Source organism: Cataglyphis hispanica, chromosome 4 (genome assembly GCF_021464435.1).
Source record: "Cataglyphis hispanica isolate Lineage 1 chromosome 4, ULB_Chis1_1.0, whole genome shotgun sequence".
NCBI lineage: Eukaryota > Metazoa > Arthropoda > Insecta > Hymenoptera > Formicidae > Cataglyphis > Cataglyphis hispanica.
Genome location: NC_065957.1, coordinates 7,581,210 through 7,600,230, shown reverse-complemented (window position 1 = coordinate 7,600,230; position 19,021 = coordinate 7,581,210). Strand labels below are relative to the sequence as shown.

General features: G+C 31.8%; 3 protein-coding genes and 1 long non-coding RNA gene across 4 annotated transcripts; 2 read left to right on the top strand and 2 right to left on the bottom strand.

Annotated features, from left to right (window-relative positions):
* The first annotated feature begins 227 nt into the window (after positions 1–227).
* On the top strand, positions 228–4,831 carry LOC126849202 (uncharacterized). The gene is made up of 5 exons (XM_050590838.1): positions 228–340; positions 694–755; positions 1,405–1,715; positions 2,379–3,132; positions 3,273–4,831. The coding sequence occupies exons 1-5, from the start codon at positions 323–325 to the stop codon at positions 3,436–3,438; spliced, it is 1,311 nt and encodes a 436-aa protein (XP_050446795.1). The 5' UTR covers positions 228–322; the 3' UTR covers positions 3,439–4,831.
* A 2,163-nt stretch (positions 4,832–6,994) lies between these two features.
* LOC126849275 (uncharacterized) lies at positions 6,995–8,561 on the top strand. The gene is made up of 3 exons (XR_007687384.1): positions 6,995–7,142; positions 8,058–8,131; positions 8,295–8,561. It is a non-coding gene; the product is annotated as an uncharacterized LOC126849275 (long non-coding RNA).
* Positions 8,562–8,848: 287 nt separating this feature from the next.
* LOC126849266 (uncharacterized histidine-rich protein DDB_G0274557-like) lies at positions 8,849–10,964 on the bottom strand. The gene is made up of 4 exons (XM_050590950.1): positions 10,804–10,964; positions 10,073–10,137; positions 9,582–9,890; positions 8,849–9,112 (listed from the first exon to the last, which is right to left on the bottom strand). Exons 1-3 carry the CDS (start codon positions 10,822–10,824, stop codon positions 9,617–9,619), a joined length of 360 nt encoding a protein of 119 aa, XP_050446907.1. The 5' UTR covers positions 10,825–10,964; the 3' UTR covers positions 8,849–9,112; positions 9,582–9,616.
* A 3,376-nt stretch (positions 10,965–14,340) lies between these two features.
* On the bottom strand, positions 14,341–15,483 carry LOC126849270 (signal peptidase complex subunit 1). The gene is made up of 3 exons (XM_050590955.1): positions 15,263–15,483; positions 14,910–14,969; positions 14,341–14,832 (listed from the first exon to the last, which is right to left on the bottom strand). Exons 1-3 carry the CDS (start codon positions 15,341–15,343, stop codon positions 14,650–14,652), a joined length of 324 nt encoding a protein of 107 aa, XP_050446912.1. The 5' UTR covers positions 15,344–15,483; the 3' UTR covers positions 14,341–14,649.
* Between the last annotated feature and the right edge of the window lie 3,538 nt (positions 15,484–19,021).

Here is a 19,021-nt window from a genome sequence, read left to right as displayed (position 1 = left end):
AATATACGTACATGGAACATCATCTGTCGAGTACATATGTATTCGGAATTCGCGACGAGGGATATGCGCCCACCACAGATTTCGCCATTCAGCTCGTTTCGGGGCGCTTCTCCGATGGTTACACGTCCGATGGTACCCATGAACTTCTTCGTTTTATCCCCACCCTTTCCTTCCGGTACTTCCTCCCGTCCGGTGTATATATATAGGTAAGACCGCGGCCGCAAATATATGACAGTGTGTGCCCGGTCGCCAAGGTGAGCTGTGCGTGAAATAAGAAGCAAAGAAAGAGATCCGGGCGACCGGCCGTGTCCTGGATACCAACATGGGACCCAAATATGCCGTAAGGAATTAGAAACGGACGGAAATCTTTTGTCACCATTTGCCGAAAAATTAATACAAGGGTAGAGACCTCGCGATACTTGGAGGTGGTTTTTGTATAATGGTTTTTTTTTTTTTTTTTCAAATCTACAGTCACCTAATGTCAGTTTCGTGACTATAGATTAAAATTCTCAATCATTAGCTTTTCTTTTTGACATTTATATGATAGTATTAAAGACGATAAGATGTGTAGTTAAACAATTTATAAATAATATAAGAAATCGAGAAAGCAAACACGCATGCTTTCTTGAGTTAATACGTACATTTAAGGTATATAAAATTGATAAATTATTAAGAAAACTTGTTTAATTACAGATAAAGGCTCTTATCCTTGCAAGTATCTTGTCAGTAGGCTTTGCAACCTTCGGACATGAGCAGTGAGTTCCAACAAAAATTTATTAGCAAGATTATATGTATATAGGGTGGGTTCAAACATTCCGGCCAGACTTTAAGATTTTATAAAAAATTTAATTCTCAACAAATTTTTTTTTTTTTTATCAGAAAGTACCAACACAAAAGTTGTAGAGTATTAAATTATTTTTCAAATAAAATCAAAATGATTTTATAATATAATTTAATATGTTTCATAGTGGTTTGCACAAACTTTTTAAGGAAACATTTTTTGATCCATGTTTGTAGAAAACTTTTTGTTCAAATTAAATTAAATTTCCTAGAAAATCTCAAAATTTGGCCGGAACATTTAAGCCTATTCTGTATATTATATATATCATATGTATTAATTAATAAAGGATTCAATATTTCGTTAAAATACTTAAAATAAAAAATGTTTTTTCTCTTTCTTTCGTGACAAATATAATTATTCGTGATTTATTATGCTATACCGACTCGTATCATTATTCTGTTTAAAGACTCGTATCGTGAGTAATTAGTTTAACGTTGGGATATACATAATTAATCCATATAGAAACGATATAAGATTTCTTTGCGTCGGTAATTATCAACATCTTAAGAAAAGTATGTTAATTAAGAATGTTCCTCAATTTAAGCATACTTTTTATATTTCAGTGTACATATAAAGATACACTTGCCAGAAATAGTGCAGCATCACGAGAAGAAAGTTATAAAATACGAAGATCACGGCGGAGGTGATCACGGAGGTGGAGGTGGCGGCGGCGGTCATGATCATCACATCGACATCAGCGGTCCTGGGGATGACATAGGAGGCGGTTTCGGAGATGACCACGGCGGAGGTTTCGGTGGAGGTCACGGAGGAGGCTATGGAGGTGGCGGTGGATTCGGGGGTGGCTTCGGAGGAGGTCACGGTGGAGGTTTCGGTGGAGGTCACGGTGGAGGTTTCGGAGGTGGCCATGGCGGAGGTATAAAACCAAATTATATTAAAGACATATTTTAATTTCATTTTTTTCTTTATAAAATTTTCGATATTTCAATCTTCTTTTTTGTAAAATAAATTTTTGACGATAAAAATATTTTATTCAACACAAAAATGCGTTGTAAATATTGCCTAAAAAATAACTGCGCATAATTGCAATAATTTTTAATTTTATTATAATAACATGCGATGATGGCAGCAAATTGAACAGTAGATTTTCTAGCGTACAGTGGATTGAGTTTTTGAGTTACGTCTATTCTCGCTTTTACAAGTACTGAGAAAGTTTTGCTTCCAGATGTGTAAAAAAAGTTATTAAAGATGCTTCAAGTGGCCGTATTATTTCAATAATTAAAAAATTAATGCAACAAAGAGAAAGAACTTCGAGATCTTAATATTTAGAGAAAAAAAATGTACTGTCATGAGTATTTATTTATTAAAAGATCTTAGAAATTTTTGTTATTTTTGTTTTACCATTGTTCCATATAAATTGTTTCATAAATTTAGTTAATTACAAATATAATTTTTGATAAAAATTGTAATAATTATTTATTTTGTAAATTAAATAAATTTGCATCATATTTTTTTTTAATGAAAACATTTATAATCAAAATTTCAAATAACAAAATGTTAAGATAATGATTTCTTTTAGGTGGAGGTATTATCATAGACCACGGCGGCGGCCACGGCGGCGGAGGTGGTTATGGCGGCGGGGGTGGTTATGGCGGCGGAGGTGGCTATGGGGGTGGTCATGGCGGTGGTGGCGGCGGTATAATTATAGAACATGATGGACATGGCGGCGGCGGCGGACACGGAGGCGGTGGTTTTGACAGTGGACATGGAGGTGGTGGATATGGCGGCGGCAGTGGGGGTGGTATTATTATAGAACATGGAGGACATGGTGGTAGTGGTGGTTTTGATAGTGGAGGCGGTGGTCATGGAGGCGGCGGTTATGGAGGCGGTGGTCATGGAGGCGGCGGTCATGGAGGCGGCGGTATTATCATTGAACATCATGGGCATGGCGGTGGTGGCGGCGGCGGTGGTTTTGGAGGTGGCCATGGCGGCGGATTTGGAGGAAGTAGCGGATATGGCGGCGGACATGGTGGCGGTTTTGGAGGTGGTCATGGCGGCGGATTTGGCGGAAGTAGCGGATATGGCGGCGGACATGGAGGCGGCTTTGGAGGTGGACATGGTGACAGTTTTGGAGGCGGCCATGGTGGCGGATTTAGCGGAGGATATAGCAGTGGACATGATGGCGGTTTTGGAGGCGGTCATGGAGGCGGATATGGAGGTGGTGGATTTGGCGATTTTGGCGGTGGATTTGGGGGCGGACATAGCGGTGGCGATGATCATCATATTAGCTCCAGCAGTTATGGCAACAGTATATCGTCTGGTTTTGGTAGCAGGTAAATAATTAAGCAAACAGCTGATTGTGATTGATGCAAAGAGATAATTAAAACGCAAAACATCTCGATTTTTTCCTCAACTTTGTATATATATATATATTCACGTGTATAATATTTTATATTAATATAAAATCTTTTAGCGGCCATGGCGGAAGCAGTTATAGTTCTGGTAGTAGCTTTGATTCGTATTCAAGTGGTCATGGCGGCGGCGGCGGCGGCGGCGGCGGCGGCGGCGGCGGCGGCGGCGATAGTTACAGTGGAGGCCATGGTGGTGGTGGATTTTCCGGTTATCACAAGAAAAAATAGGAGTGATCGCGCTGTGATTAATATGTTGTGCAAAGCATGCATTAGAAATATCTAATAGCCTTATTCATATCTATTTTAATTGATCGGTATAAAATATCGGTAGCGAATAATAATAATCATAGTATCATTACTTTGATTATGATGTAACAATCAAGAAATTATGACGTACGATAATGAGTGAATGTTTTCTTATAGTTTCTACGAAATGAACGGTCAATCGACTAAAACTTGTTTTCACTGACGGAGTCATTTTATGCTAAAAATGATTTAAAATTTTATTATTTTTGAATTTATAGAATTGCAAATTTTTTTTATAAATTTTCTTTGTATTTCTATTGAATTTTCAGATATTATTCAAATATTTCTTAATCTCATCTTTGACAGATAGTATACCGATGACAGAATATAATACAACAATTTCAAATACAACAATTTTACTAATTTTGCAAAAGATTTGTACACGACAGACGAAATGACAACAAAATAATCGTAATTCAATGATGATAAAAAAACTGACGTACGCCTATGACTGAAATTTATATTTTTCCAAAGTTATGAAATATGAAAAAGTACAGATTATCAGAAATAGCTTTCTTAAACATCGAGACAAAATTAATAAAAAAATTTATTTGAAGTTTTGAGATATTTTATATAAATTTCTCAATTACATTAAAAGGACAGAAAAACTTGACACATACATAACTGATACATTTGACGTTATGTAGACAATTTTTTTCTTTATTGTCTATGGAAGAAATTAAAGCAGTAAACTACTACTTTTCAAGTTGACATTCATATTGATTTAACTTGACTAATTTACGACAATGACAGATTTATGACATTTCACGAGAAACAATTACAGACGTAAACATTTTATTTAAACATGATTTAAATATTTGAACTAATTTACGTCATATTACATGTCTTATATTACGAATTTTATTATAATCGAAATTATCGATTTTATTGTTGATGACAATTTCGAAAATAACATCAAAATATAAGGAATATTAATAATTTAAATTCAAGTTATCTCTAAAAAAGATTAGAAAGCATTTAAACCATATTTTGTGATAAAAGCTATCAAACGTATACAACTCATGAACACACATGAACGTATATAACTCCATAACTCTTTACTACACAACCATGTTTAAATATTTCTATACCTCAGTTAAACCCGGCACGCATCTCAATTTTAGATCTTCACTCATGTGCCTCGTTCAGCACCTTGGCGGTTAGTATCACATGTAAATCGCAATTGCGATTCATCGACTTAAGTGCATACTTAAAGCAACATATTGTGTTTGTACATATAATACATTTTGTAAATAGAACATTTTTTGTGTGTTATATTGTTATATTTTTAATAAAGTTTTTTATATGTTTTTAATATATTGTATCATCCCGTAACAGAATATTAATTATTTTCCTTATAGAATTAAAATCTTTTACAATTATTTGATAAATATGTAATTTTATCTATAAATCGCAAAATTATAGAATTTTTTTTTAATGATAAAAATATTAGAAAGATTTAACGGATAAATATTAATATCACACAATAAAAATAAAAGTTTTAAATGTATACATGTATTGATAAAATTTTGCATATTTTAAAAATAACACTCGAATAATACCAAGTTAAAAGCAATGCACCGAAAGAAAATTGCATTTTGAGATAATATTGATAAAATTATCGTCTTATAGCTTATGTTAGTTGTATTTTTTTGTTCATTGCTCATTGTAATGTTTATGCATTTTGTTCAAAATGCTCATTGTAATTTATGTATGTACATGTAAAAATGTTTCATTTTTACTAGCATTTTTTGATTTTTTTTTTGCACTAATATTTACGTTAATACTTGTCCATTAATATTATTATGGTCATTAATCACGAAAAATAATATAAAAAACACAAAAGAAAGCTTATGATTAGCTAGCACATAAATTATAGCCTTTCGCGTATTCTTACATGCAATTAACATTTTACGATGTAAAAATATCATCATGACATTAATTATTTTCGCGGAAGACTTATTGAATGTGTTTATATAAATTATATTAATGTAACGAGAGAGATAATAGAGGGGAAGGGGGGAGAAAGAGACAGAGAGTAGATTGCATTTTTATATATTTTTTCCCAAAAATATAACCCAAATTTTTCTATATTTTTTTAAGAGTGTATAATTTTAAAGAGAAAAATTAAAGCAAAAAATTTTTTATAATAAATAAAATGGAATAATCTCTAACTGCTGTAATCATTAATATTTCAACAAAAATGATTTTTTAGGAAAGTAAACCAGCGCAAAGTTCCTAACTTCTGAGAATATGCAATCCGAAGTATTTGCTTGCATTTTTGGTGGCTAAATACACGGCGTTCGTACACTTTCCAAAACACTTTGCAATGATATCAATGAAGATTTATTGTTGCATTCTTTTTGAGATAAATAACATCTCGATATTTTTTATTATTTTATTTTTGTACAAATTTATTTTAACATTCAAACATATATATCCTGTTATTTTTCTGTAAAAAACATTTAAATATAATTTTCATTTTCTAATCAAATATTAATTTCGCTTGGTGACTCAATCATCGATAGCTCTCGTCATGATAAAGATCGTAAAGATGCGTTGATGTTGGATTAGTTCGAAATGGAAAGTAAGCGGAGAGCAAAAGAACGAATCATATATGATAAATGAGGCGCGATTTCACTCGTATGCATGCATACATTGCACATGCACCGCAAAATACTATATACATGTAAGACAAATATAATAAGCTTCGCGTTAATTTGCAAAAAATTTTAAATAAACACATATTTACTAATTGAAAAAAAAAAAAAACTTTTTATTAAGTCAAAGTGATCGCTATATAAAAACTAAAAAAGTTAATGAAGATGCAACAAGATATATCTCGTAGAGCGTACGTCACCCAAAAAATATATTTGTTTATTTCCATCACCGATTAATAAAAATCAAATTTATATTAACAAGATTAGATATAACAATTTTATATTACTCCTTTTCATATTATTTTTTTTTTTCATAATTTAACATTTTTTTTTACTTTCTGATACTATTGTATTCCAATGTTCTATGAGAACTAAAATGAATTTATTTACTTTAATTAATTGCAGAATAATCCGTTAATTTTCATTCAAAGGAGAAATCTTATTGGTTCTACATTTCCGACACAAACTTCCGGCTTAATATTTTTTTGCATATAATTGGATAATGTATCATTCACGGAAAAGGCGCGATCCGTATATCCACTAATGCGTGAAGCAGGAAGTCTGCAGAAATTGCGTTCGCAACAATGCATGCGCAAATAAAATCGCACATAAGATTTTATGTAAAATTCACTAAAGTGAGAGTGCTTTGGGGCGGGGTAATTCACTCAGGAACTGTTTCCAGTGCACCGCTCATACACGGTTCATTGATTATGTTTCTGTTTATAAGGCTGACGTGAAAGAGACTCTTATTAGTTATTGTACATTCGCAGTCTCGGAGGAATTAAACGTCCATTCCGCGTCTATATCGAGTGAATATGGTCAAGCTCGGAATGCATGTGCGTGTCAATCAAATTATGGATGTGAATTTGTTAAGTGATCCGTATAAGACAAAGCGATTCGCATGGATCGTTCGAAAAGTGACATTTTCTTATTTATTTCTCTCTCAGATGTAATTCTTGATGCACGGTTAGCTTTAAAAAAAGCTGATAAATTTTAAACAATTTTAAACAATTCGTTTCAATTTTGTAATATAAAAAGAATTCATTAAAATAAAAAAAATGTTTTTCTTTAAATTAAAATTGTGTTCTGTGTATATAGATACTTATTATATCTGAATTTTGGTAAAAACTTCATGTTTTTATAAAAACTCGATAAATTCAGAAAGATATTTGTGGATAGTAGTAGTCTGACTTTTATCAAATTATTAGTTTTTAAATTAAAAATTAACTTTGCAATATTATTTTGCATAGTTAAAAAGAAAATAGTAATTTTGGAAGGCGAAATAATTAGAGATAAATAGAGAATTGTAAATTTTCAAATAAAAACTATATTAAAATTTTATTAAAATTTATAAAAACTATATTCGATATTCGATATAATTTTTTCTCGAAAAATGATAAATTTTTTATTATTTTTTGACAACAAATTTTTGTGGTAAAAATTTTTTAATTTAATTTTTTCCATTTATTTTAAAATTTAAATTAGCGAAAAAAAAATTAAAAATAATAGAGTATAATGAGATACTCTTTCTGTAAAAAAATAAGATTATTTCGAATAGCTTCAATAATATGCGCATGCGATGATCAGTTTATTACCCGCATATAGTTTCACCTAACTGTAATTTATCTGTTTCGATCTCTACCGCTTCCGAATTTATTTTGCTAACAAGTCTAGTATATGATCAAAACATACTTTCTCCGATCATATTACCGTGAAAGACAAGGTTTATGACTTTATGATCTACTTCTAATCAGACTGAGAATTAAAAAAAATTGTCCATGTATTTTTATATATTAATATTAGATTTATGAGAAAACACAATTCTTCTCCAAAGCAAAGTCTTTTATGATATATTTCACATAATATTTTTCTCTGTTTTAGATTCTACTTTCACTGATTATCGCAGTGGTATTGGTATCAACGGCACCGCAACCCGGTGGCGGTGATCACGAACAGTAATGTTCCCTTTCTCGTTAAATTGTTGCTGTTTATATTTTTTTTTCAAAGAAATAATATATATATATATATATATATATATATATATATAGTTACAACTTTTTTATATATACATAGATATAATAAGAATATTCAGAAAAAATATATAAAAATGTATTTTAGCACCCATTTCATCATCCATATGCCACATCATATCCACAAGCATTATCACAAGCACGAAAAGAAGATTTATATACCGGCAAAAAAATCCGACGATGATGATAAGCATCATGACCATCATTACGAATAATGAGCGATAAATCATTTTGTCCCATGATTAAAGAACTTATCGCGGTAAAGTTATTTAATCATGATTATATCACTCGATGAGAGACGTTTGTTTGTTGTTTTAAATTGTTAAGTTTGCAAAATAAATTAATATATGATATATATATTTATATAAAAATTAATGTTTAGTCCATAATTTTGTTCTGCATGTTTCTAAAAATAGCATATTATTATTTCTTTTCTCTTTTTCTCTAATGTTTCCGAAGAAGCGATATGAATGATTTTAAGAAATTATTGGAACAAATATATCCATGATTTAATAAAAAAATGATAATGGTTAGATATTAATGGTATTTACAAGATGTTTGAAACATGAAATTTTTAGAAATGCAATAAATTAATAAAAGCAGAAAACACAAATACATCACAAATATATCAAATACAAAATATCCTTTTTTATCACACTTTTATTATACAAAATAATGACAATGTAAAAATATGTACAAGTATCTTTGTGTGTATACACACGTGTATACAGAGTATTTGGTTCTTATCCTAACTCCTTAAATGCTATACAGGCGGCTTGAGTAATTTTGTACTGCTTCGTTCTCATTTATATTTCGATGAAAAAATTTTTTATCAGTAGATCCGTATCAAGAATAAATTTTATGTAACTTTTATTTACTCAGACTCCTTATATATATATATATAACCTGAAAATCAATCATTTATGAATCATTGAAAATTTGTATAATATTATATTTTTATAATAAAAGTAAAAATTCATTAAAAAATTAAATAATAAAAAAGATAAGCCAATTAGAACCTAGACGAACCAAGAGTAAGTAGAAAAATGTAATAAAGTAGCATTTTATTTTACGGGATAATAAATAACTTGGAATATGACATTTATTTGTTATAATTATGATAAAATTTATTATCATTATGAAATAAAATGCTATTTTATTACGTATTATACTTACTACGTTTAAGCTCTAATTAATCTTTCTTTTTTATTATTTAATTTATATTGTTCGAGCTTTGTTTATATTAACTTTTATCATTTAAAAGTGAGAGTTTGCTGTACATATACTTTTTTTCTAATTTTTTCTTATTTTATCTTCTGGTTTAACTATATCAATTATCGTAATTTCGTTCAAGTTGCAAACAAATAATACAAACCTAAGACGATTAAAGCCGAAGATTAAGCGTTGTTTTTAAAGCCAACCCCCATGTGGCTTCTCCTCATGTATGGGTACATGTACGGGTACATGAACAGGTATGGGAACCTTTTCTACAACCGGGTAAGGTACGGGTACCTTCTCGACGTGATGCACAGGTACTGGAACAGGTACCTTCTCGACATGATGCACCGGATACGGAACGGGAACGGATACTTTTTCGACGTGATGTACCGGTACGTGTATTTTCTTTACATGATGATGATGAACCGTATGCACCTTATAAGGTACATGGATCACGAAATGTTCACTAAAGCAAGTGCAATTATTGTTTACATCATGTCATGTATATCCAGTTTTATTATTCAAATTATAATTTTATTATATTATTATATTATATTGTAATTTTTTAAGAAGCAGTAGAAAAGATTAGTAAGAAATTTGATTTAACAGTAAATATGGATAAAATCTTTTGAGAAGAACTGCACTTACTGATGATGGCCCCCAGGTAACGGTGATGCCAAAGCCACGGCGGCCATTATTCCAAACACGAGCAACTGTAACACGAGAGGGAATTGCGTTTTGTTTGTAATGTCGAAAGTGCATCGCGCCGAGAGGTCATTTAAATGCACGGCACTTTTCTCTTGTCTTTTACCCACGTTTCACCATTCTTGCCGTTTCTTTCATACTCTTTTGCATGGCGGTGATGCAAAAGCATGTGCTTCTAATTCAAGCAGCGACGGACGTCGTTCATTTAGATTTTTAGATTCAAGAATTTCTCGCGATCAACAATCGATCTGTTTTTCATTTTCCTTCTCTTTTAAGGATTTCAATATTACAAGCAAAGTTCGTGTGATCTTATTGACATAAAAAAAAATTGTTAATAGTCAATTGAGATTGTGTATAAACATTAATATAAGAAATCTACTTTAAAAAAATGGCTGTTTTTTATTTGCCTTACTTTAAGTATCAAGTATCCGAATTAGCGCGCAATTTAATTGTACGAGATCACGGTTTGAATATTTTCGAAGAATTTCAAGATAATTTCTCGAAAGCATTCTCGTAATCACAGAAATCGCGCACAAAATTAACGCGATATACACTCAGCTTCATATGATACGCGTGTCAAAAGCACTGTTGACCACAAAATCAACAAAGAACCTCTGAAGCCAAAAATCTAAACGCGACGAAACAATACGTGTATGTTATAAATAATCACTCACAGCGATTGCGTGGGGGCGCATCTTGGACTCTGTCTGTCCTAATCTCGATCGAGTGACTTCGAAAAAAGATTCGCGACGACTGGTGCGTGCTGTGCGTTGCAAACTGCGTTGTTTGTCGATACGATTCTGCGTTTTGTTCTCCGGGGATGTCGCTTATAAAGGACCGACACCGCCGACCGATGACCAAAACCACCCGGTGAAATTGTACCGGGTGGGAGACGTAGAGCGATGCGAGACGGGATCGCAAGTTACGTAAAAGCAAGGAAACGCGCGAAGCTCGCGTTACGTTCGTTTCGAAGCCTGCGTAACTTTCGAGCGGTGCGTACGATGGGTGTCGTGTTAACCGCGCCTCTTGAATGATGCGTGTGAGTCCTCGTGGACGTAGTACGTAACGCGACGCAATTCAAACAGTCTCGTTGAAATCGTACGGATAATCCGGTGATTCGGAAAATTTGTCGAAAGAATTTGTGAATCTCTCCGCGGGATAATTGTGTGGCTTTCATCGTGACGTAACGACACTATCAAAATTGTTCATCCGATCATTTTGATAGATACATTGCAGAATGATCTCGTTTTGAATATGTAAAAGATTTATTTTTCATTACAATATGATGCATAGTGTGGATTGGAAAGAAGATATTATTTTGCTTTACTTCGATGTGTTATAAATAATTTTTTACATATATTTTATAATATTTTTTTGGTCTATATAAATAATACACTATAATTTGTGGTTTTGTTATGATAAAATAAAGACGCATTCGCGCGTAAGCGGGAGAGAAATATTTTTGCGAGAGTGAAAAAATAAGTGAGAGTGCGCATAGAAACCTGAAAACATAAATTTCAGTTTGTAAATCAGACTGAAATATCTATACCTATTATATTGTAAAAAAGTTGTAAGAAATTTGCATTACATCATGCGAAGCGAAGCGAATTTTAATCTGTGTAGAATATTTTCGTTAATTTTGATTTATGTCTAGTTAATTCGGAAAGTGATCGAGTAAATTTTTAAACAAAAGTTCTTTTTATATTATGTTATATACATATTCAACAATTCAAATTCTTTCTTAATTTATATGAAAGTTTTCAGATCTTGATAAATTATACTAATTTTATTCGCAGCACATATATGTCGCCGTTATGCTAAAATCATTTCTGGTTTTGGAGAAATTTAAGTTTCGACTGATTCTCATGTAAGAAATCAAAGTTCCTTGTGAAATGTAAATTCATTATTTGATATGATACGGCGGGCGCATATGTAACGTAGTCACGGATGACATAACGCGCGATTAAATATATCCGCAATTTCGAGTGAAATTGTTTCATCTTCTATTTGATTGCTTCCAATGCGATATGATGTTAGACGAGCGAAAGTTTGCACTAATACGTATGATGAATATCTTTATTTATCTAATGCGTGTGTAAACGATGGGTTACATACGCATAATTGCATCGAATTTATTTCCTCGTAAGAATAATTTCCGCGCGCGTAACAAATTTATATATCGAATACGTATTTTAATACATTTATCGAAATAGATTTTAGGAACTGTATAAAAAAGAAAGAAAAGAATATTCAAAGTCCGTGTAAGCGCGAAAAAAATATTATTTTAGAATTATAAATTAAAATATTTCAAAACAAATAAATAGTAAACGCGACTCGTTCTGGAGCCTTTTAACGGATTCCTTGAGACGGACATCGGTTGCTAATTGATCTTGCCGGGGTTTTTCCGGCCAATTATAAAGTTTCCTAAACGAATGAGTTTCAGTGTTAAGACCAAGGTAATGATCGAGACCGTGTCATATGTATATTGCATGCTTAATAGTATCATAATTATTTCTTCTCCTGCCCTCTCTTTCTTTGATGGCGGATCGATGGGATTACCGGCGTTAAATGGGAAGTAGTGCAAGTTGCATGCTTAAAATACCCATCATACAGGGAGAAAGTGTTTCGTAACACACACACATTGCAATCTTGCGTATGGGGCAGGTAGGTGATTGAAAAAAAGTAAAAAAAAAGAGATTAAAATAAAAGGTGATCCAGGAGAGATCATGCTCCCATCGATGAATTCGCCAGTATCCGGTATTTCGATTATGTAAGATATTCCGTAAACCTTTTTCCTGCCGAATGACTTTTGCCTCATCGCCATATAAATTAATGTTACACATCTTGTTATTTATGGGCTAGTAATGTCTTTAATATATTTCGAGAAAAACTATATGATTCAATAAATTATTATTATTATTATTATTATTATCTTTATGTAAATACATCTGAAATAGTGTATTATATAATATATATATATATATATATATATATATATATATATATATATAATATACATAATATATATGTAATATATATAATATGTTTATTTAATTTGATTATTTGAATATATTTTTTTATTTCTTTTCTTCTAAATCTAAAAGTATATGTATAAAAAATATAATTTGCAAATTTGTTTTTTTTTTTAATGAAAAAGAAAAAGGAGCCATTACATGCTGTTATTTAAATATTAGCTTACGTGATCACAGATTTAATGTAATCTTCTACATTGTGTATCTCTCGATAATTACCATTTTTGATCGAAACGCGTGAAAGTCGATTGACGCGATTCTAATGGAAATGATGACCTGATCAACTCGTAATCGGAGAAAATGGACGGTGTGATCGATGAAAGTCAAACATTGGAGCAGGTCCAACGGGTCTCCGATCGGGACGATGGTGTGCCGTAATCGCGAAGAATGTTTAATTGACCGATAATTTTCGAACCGGAAAGGCTGCTGTCGGATCAGTTGCTGCTATGTTATACTATACTACGTTTTCTGGTGTATAATTACATAAGAGGCGGTTCCGTTACGGAAGGGAAATGCCGCTGCGAAATTGTAGATATAACGATTACACTTCTCTTTTTCATTCCCTTTTTATGTAACCGCGCATAAGGTGAAGTTGGAACGATATAACATCGGGTGATTATTTGATTATATATCTAAGCTTATATGTATTTTTCGTGCTTTTATTATATACGATAGTAATTATTACACGAATTTTTTACTATTTTCTACTATATAAATAAAATGAATGTGATTAAATATATCATTTGAGAGGATCGATCATTTTTTTGAATTTGTGAACCTCATTAAATTTAAAAGTATTTATAAATTTTTTTTTCTTTTTATGTATCATACATGTTGCCTTTTTCTTTTTATTTTAAATTTTCTTAAATTAATTATTAAAATTTATTTCTTCTATATTTTAATTATAATAAGATATTTATAAAAAAAGTTCCAATATACATAATAAATGTTCAAATTTTACTTTAATAAAGATAAAGAGACTTGGATATTATACATTATTGCATTACATATAATGAATATACAATAAATAAAAAGCAAAATAATTAATTTTTTATTATATATATTTTCTTTTAATAATAATTTTATAATTCATTTCATTAGCTGACGTTAAGATAGTTAATTCTTAAAATTTTCTTGATTTATTATTATTTATAGGACTTAGTCTTGAAAACATTGATATGCAAATAAAATGTATGTTTTATTTGTATGATTCACATTTATATAGTCAACAAATATTATAGTACAGATAATATTTGTATGTGTTAAATCTTACAAAAAGATCTAAAGTCTCTCACACTTGTTCCGATATACACTCGCATTCATACGTTCAAAACATATCTTCATATCTCATAATTGCATAATGACAAATGCTTAGTGGTATGTATAGATGTCCATTTTCAGCAATCAAATTTACATTATTGTAAACATGATTGCACAATGCAATTTGTTGTATTAAACTTTGTTTAAAATATCACAAATATTCTGCGATTACTTCTTCTTTTTCAGTTTAGTGGTAACTTCAGACTGTGGTTTTTGCCAGTCCAATGGTTTGCGACGGTACATAGGCCACGGAGGTACAGTGATTAATGCCGCCATTACAAAGCCAGCACCCAAAATATAAATTGTCTGTGAGAACTGTTGAATAACGTAACCCCAGATTAAACCAACCACCTGTAAAGGCAATATCAAATACATTCAAATTATCAACATTTATATGATATATGCATTTTTTTTAAATTATATCTTACACCAAATAATGTTATTATAACTCGTGACAATTTTTCTGCTCTGGCTTGACCATCATAATCCTGAAACAAATAATGGGATACATAATACAAATGTCTCGCTAGAGATATTTGTTAGAATATATGTTAGTGTAAAAGTTTAAATGTAAATATTAAAGTAATGCTAACAAATTTATTTATATACAATGGAAAATTATTGTACAGAATCGATCAAAGTTCGCAATTACATTAACATACGTTGTTCGACAACCTAACCTAACTTCGCGTAATAAATTAACGTTATCTTAGACTAATCATGGAGGATACAATAGTACATTAATTATTTAATATAATCATTTAAACATTTTGCTACTTACCATATGCGTCGGAATGGATTTGAAGTACTGCACCCACGCATTCATTGTAAATATAAGGACGTGGCGGCGAAATACTGACATGCACACACCGATAAGAAGTCGCTCGGTACTCGGTCCTTTGATTTTCACGGACGTGTACGGACAACACAAGCGTGTCGCGTTATCGAGCGCGCAGACGCGAAAGTCGACTTCACGCACACGTGCCAACTGTCAGATGCGGCGCAAATTTTAAAGCCGAGACTTCAAAGATCTCTACACTCGTTTAAATGCATAATACATGTTCTTTTATGTTTGTGCACGTGTCGCGCATGCTTCAATGTGTTTAGAGATGTAATACATCGATATACCATGCGTGCAGCTATGCTGTAGAATTGCTTAATGAAGTTTTTACGGATATTTATCGCCACAGGGTGTTTCTATTTTCGACTATACTATATTTCTGATATACTATGCGTTAGATCGACCTGATATATAAGATATATAAGTTATAAACTTTAAATCATAGATGTATTTATTTGCTTTGTCTATTATAAAATATTTTGTCCTCTACCAAGTTTTTAAGCAGAGAATTAATCTTATTTATTAATCTTTATATCTCTGTTAATCCTTGACATGTAAATAAGCGTCATTTGAATTTTGAATTTTGCGCCATTTTGAAAACAAATAAGTCTTTTTTATACAATCACACAAATATGTGCAAGAAATAAATTTACTCACCGATCGTTGCAACTCCGCTGCCATCCTGCTAGCTCCCTGCTTCATCGACGACGAATTCATCCAGGTTTCACAAGACACTCGCTCGAAAAAAATGTTAATTTCCAAAATTTTAATCGCGGGCACGATTGTTGAGCATCCGGTATTCGATTCGGCATTACACTGACATGCATTTGATTTACTGCGACAGCTTGGAAATAACAAAACGAGCAACTCTTACGATCATAATATCGCACCGTACTATAATCACAACGATCAATTGATTCCCTTCTTCCGACACTCACGATTGCTCACGATCGCGATCGTATCCGCAATAGCGTCTCGACGCCATAATTAACCACTGTGAATATAGCATAGATGAACGTGGAAGCCAACGATCCAATTCCGATTCCATTAGGGCATTGTTGCAAAATAATCCGAGCGCTAGTTTCCATTAGCGAACTTTATTGAATGCACTGATATTGGCTAGTGAATTCGATTGGATCATAGATTTGTACAAGTAGATCGCGCGCTCCCATTGGATAGATAAGAAGGTAGTAAGAGAGAGAAGATGGAGAAGATCATAGTTCCTTGTCTAACTATATATTCCCCTATCCAGCAAGATTCTCTATTGACTCTTTATTATCCTTTCGTATTAATGCCTTTAATAAGAGTGCGCACTATCGACATACACGAGAAAGTCTAAAACGTTACGCGTGTGTCCTTTGGATCTTATTTTCGCCTCTTCTTCAGAGGATTTTTATATTTGTTAAATATAATATTCGTTAAAGTCTGTGTGAACATAATAGTGCAAAAGAACACTTTTATTTTCTGAACCCATTATACGCAAGGTTCTGGTCACATTGACTCTCGTTTGAGGACAGAAGTCATTACAAGAAGACGAGAACACAACACAACGGGAACACTTCGTTGCAAAAAAAAAGTATGTTTAAAGCCATTTATATCAAAAATTTAAATATATGCATAATATATATGTATACCAACTTGATATATATATATATATATATATATATATATATATATATATATATATAAAATATAAAATAATTTTGTCATTAGTTATCAATAAACGTATTGCGATATTTATTAGATAATTGATTTATCACTTTCGATAAAATGCGTGAATAACGCAAAAAGAATTTTCATGACAGGATCATGAGTGAGAATCTCTTCCTCTCTCTCTTTCGGACGCACCGCGTTTTTTTCGCATTGTATACGGTATATTTCCCGGCAATTTCGCTTATTGTTAGTATTATCTCGATTATCGGCATGATTAGTTTAACTTTTTAATTTTCACTCTTATCATATACATATATGTATAGATCTATTACATATAACGTACACACATCGTACACACATTCTTTCTTTTTCTCTTTCTCTCTCGAACATTCTATTATTATATTAAAATGATAGATCATTATAAATATTCAATTATCTAACAAATTATTTAAAGAAAAGTCCATACGTTTGTTAATAATTAATAACAAAAGATGCAAAAAAACACAAGTAAACATTGTGCGTCATATAATTACCTATTTCTGTTTTTTAATAACCGATCGCGCGTGACGTCACATCTAGGTTTTTTTTTACTGAAAAGTTAATATATCGAGCTGTATTGGCTGCCATTGTTGTTGCCAGTGTTTTTCGTATACATGGCCGGGCTCGTTCGATGCCCTTCAAAACGGTTTCTTTCTTGTATATACGGCATTCTTCGTAACAATTTCGCTTAGTATTATTTCGACTATCGCAATAGTTAGTTCGACCTTTCCAATTATCACTCTTATCATATACGGACATATTACGTACAATATATATGCACACACGTTCTTTCTCTTTCTTTCTCGAACAATCTGTTACATTATTTTTTACATTATTAAGAATGATAAATTATTATAAATATTTAATTATCTAGTGAGAAATAATTATCTAGTGAATTAATTATTTAAAGGAAAATCATGCCATTCCCAATCGCGCGGGAAAATGCGTCCACCATATTAAAGATAGTTTGCGCGTATTGTGTATCGGTCGTTTCCCGATCCCGCTTGCTATTGCGTCATGCGTCAGCCATATTAAAGTTGGATTCGCTCGCGAGTGCGTCGGTCGTCGTGTTCTTCTTTTTGATTGATATTTTTTTAGCGGAGTTGAGAAATAGTCGCGAGTGTATAATCAACCGTCTTTCATTAGTCCCGATCGCACGTGAAATAGTGTTCGGTATGTCATAATTAGTTAGATTCCTCCGTGAGTGTGTCATTCGTTGTATGTATTTCTCTTCGGTATTTTTTGTTATATGAATATATCGCGAAAGCAAAATCAGTTAATCGCGATCGCGAGGAAAATCGTGTCCAGCATATTATCGTTAGATTCATTTGCGTATGAATCGGTTGTTTTTTTTTTGCTACATTTTTGATATAGTTAAAGGAGAAGGTATCGCGAATGCGTAGTCCTTCCCAATCGCGCGGGAAAATGAATCCGCCATTTATAATCAAGATTCGCGCGGGAGTGGTCGCGTTGCTTGTTGCATATTTCGGTACTTCAAGCGGAGCTTTTCTTTGCAAGAAAGAGAAACCGAGTCAGCAATTTCTATCAGTTTGCTATAGTTAGTAAGTTTAAAAATTAATTTTTGTTAATAGTTGTTATATTTTGTTAATAAGTTGTTATATTTTGGTGGCAAATTATACTTGATACAAAGTTTTTAAATTTTTAATAAATTTTTCTTACTCTTTGACATCAGTGTTAAATATTAAATAATTATAATATGTACATTAATATAAATATCATTAATATAAATAACATTGTTACAAATTTTTGAGTTTAAAATCTGTATAAAATTTTGTTTCGTTCTAACTTTGTTTCATTATATTTTTGGCATTTTCAGCAGATCTGTAAGAAAGTACACCAGTGAGAAGACGACTACGTGTCCTGATTGTTTGTGAAGTATTCTTCCTAGATTCGGAGTAAAATTTGGAAGTGTTTCTGTGGAGACATTCAGCAGATCAAAAGGTGAAGTCAGTTATTTTTTCCAATTTGCCGGTAAGTCAATTAAGT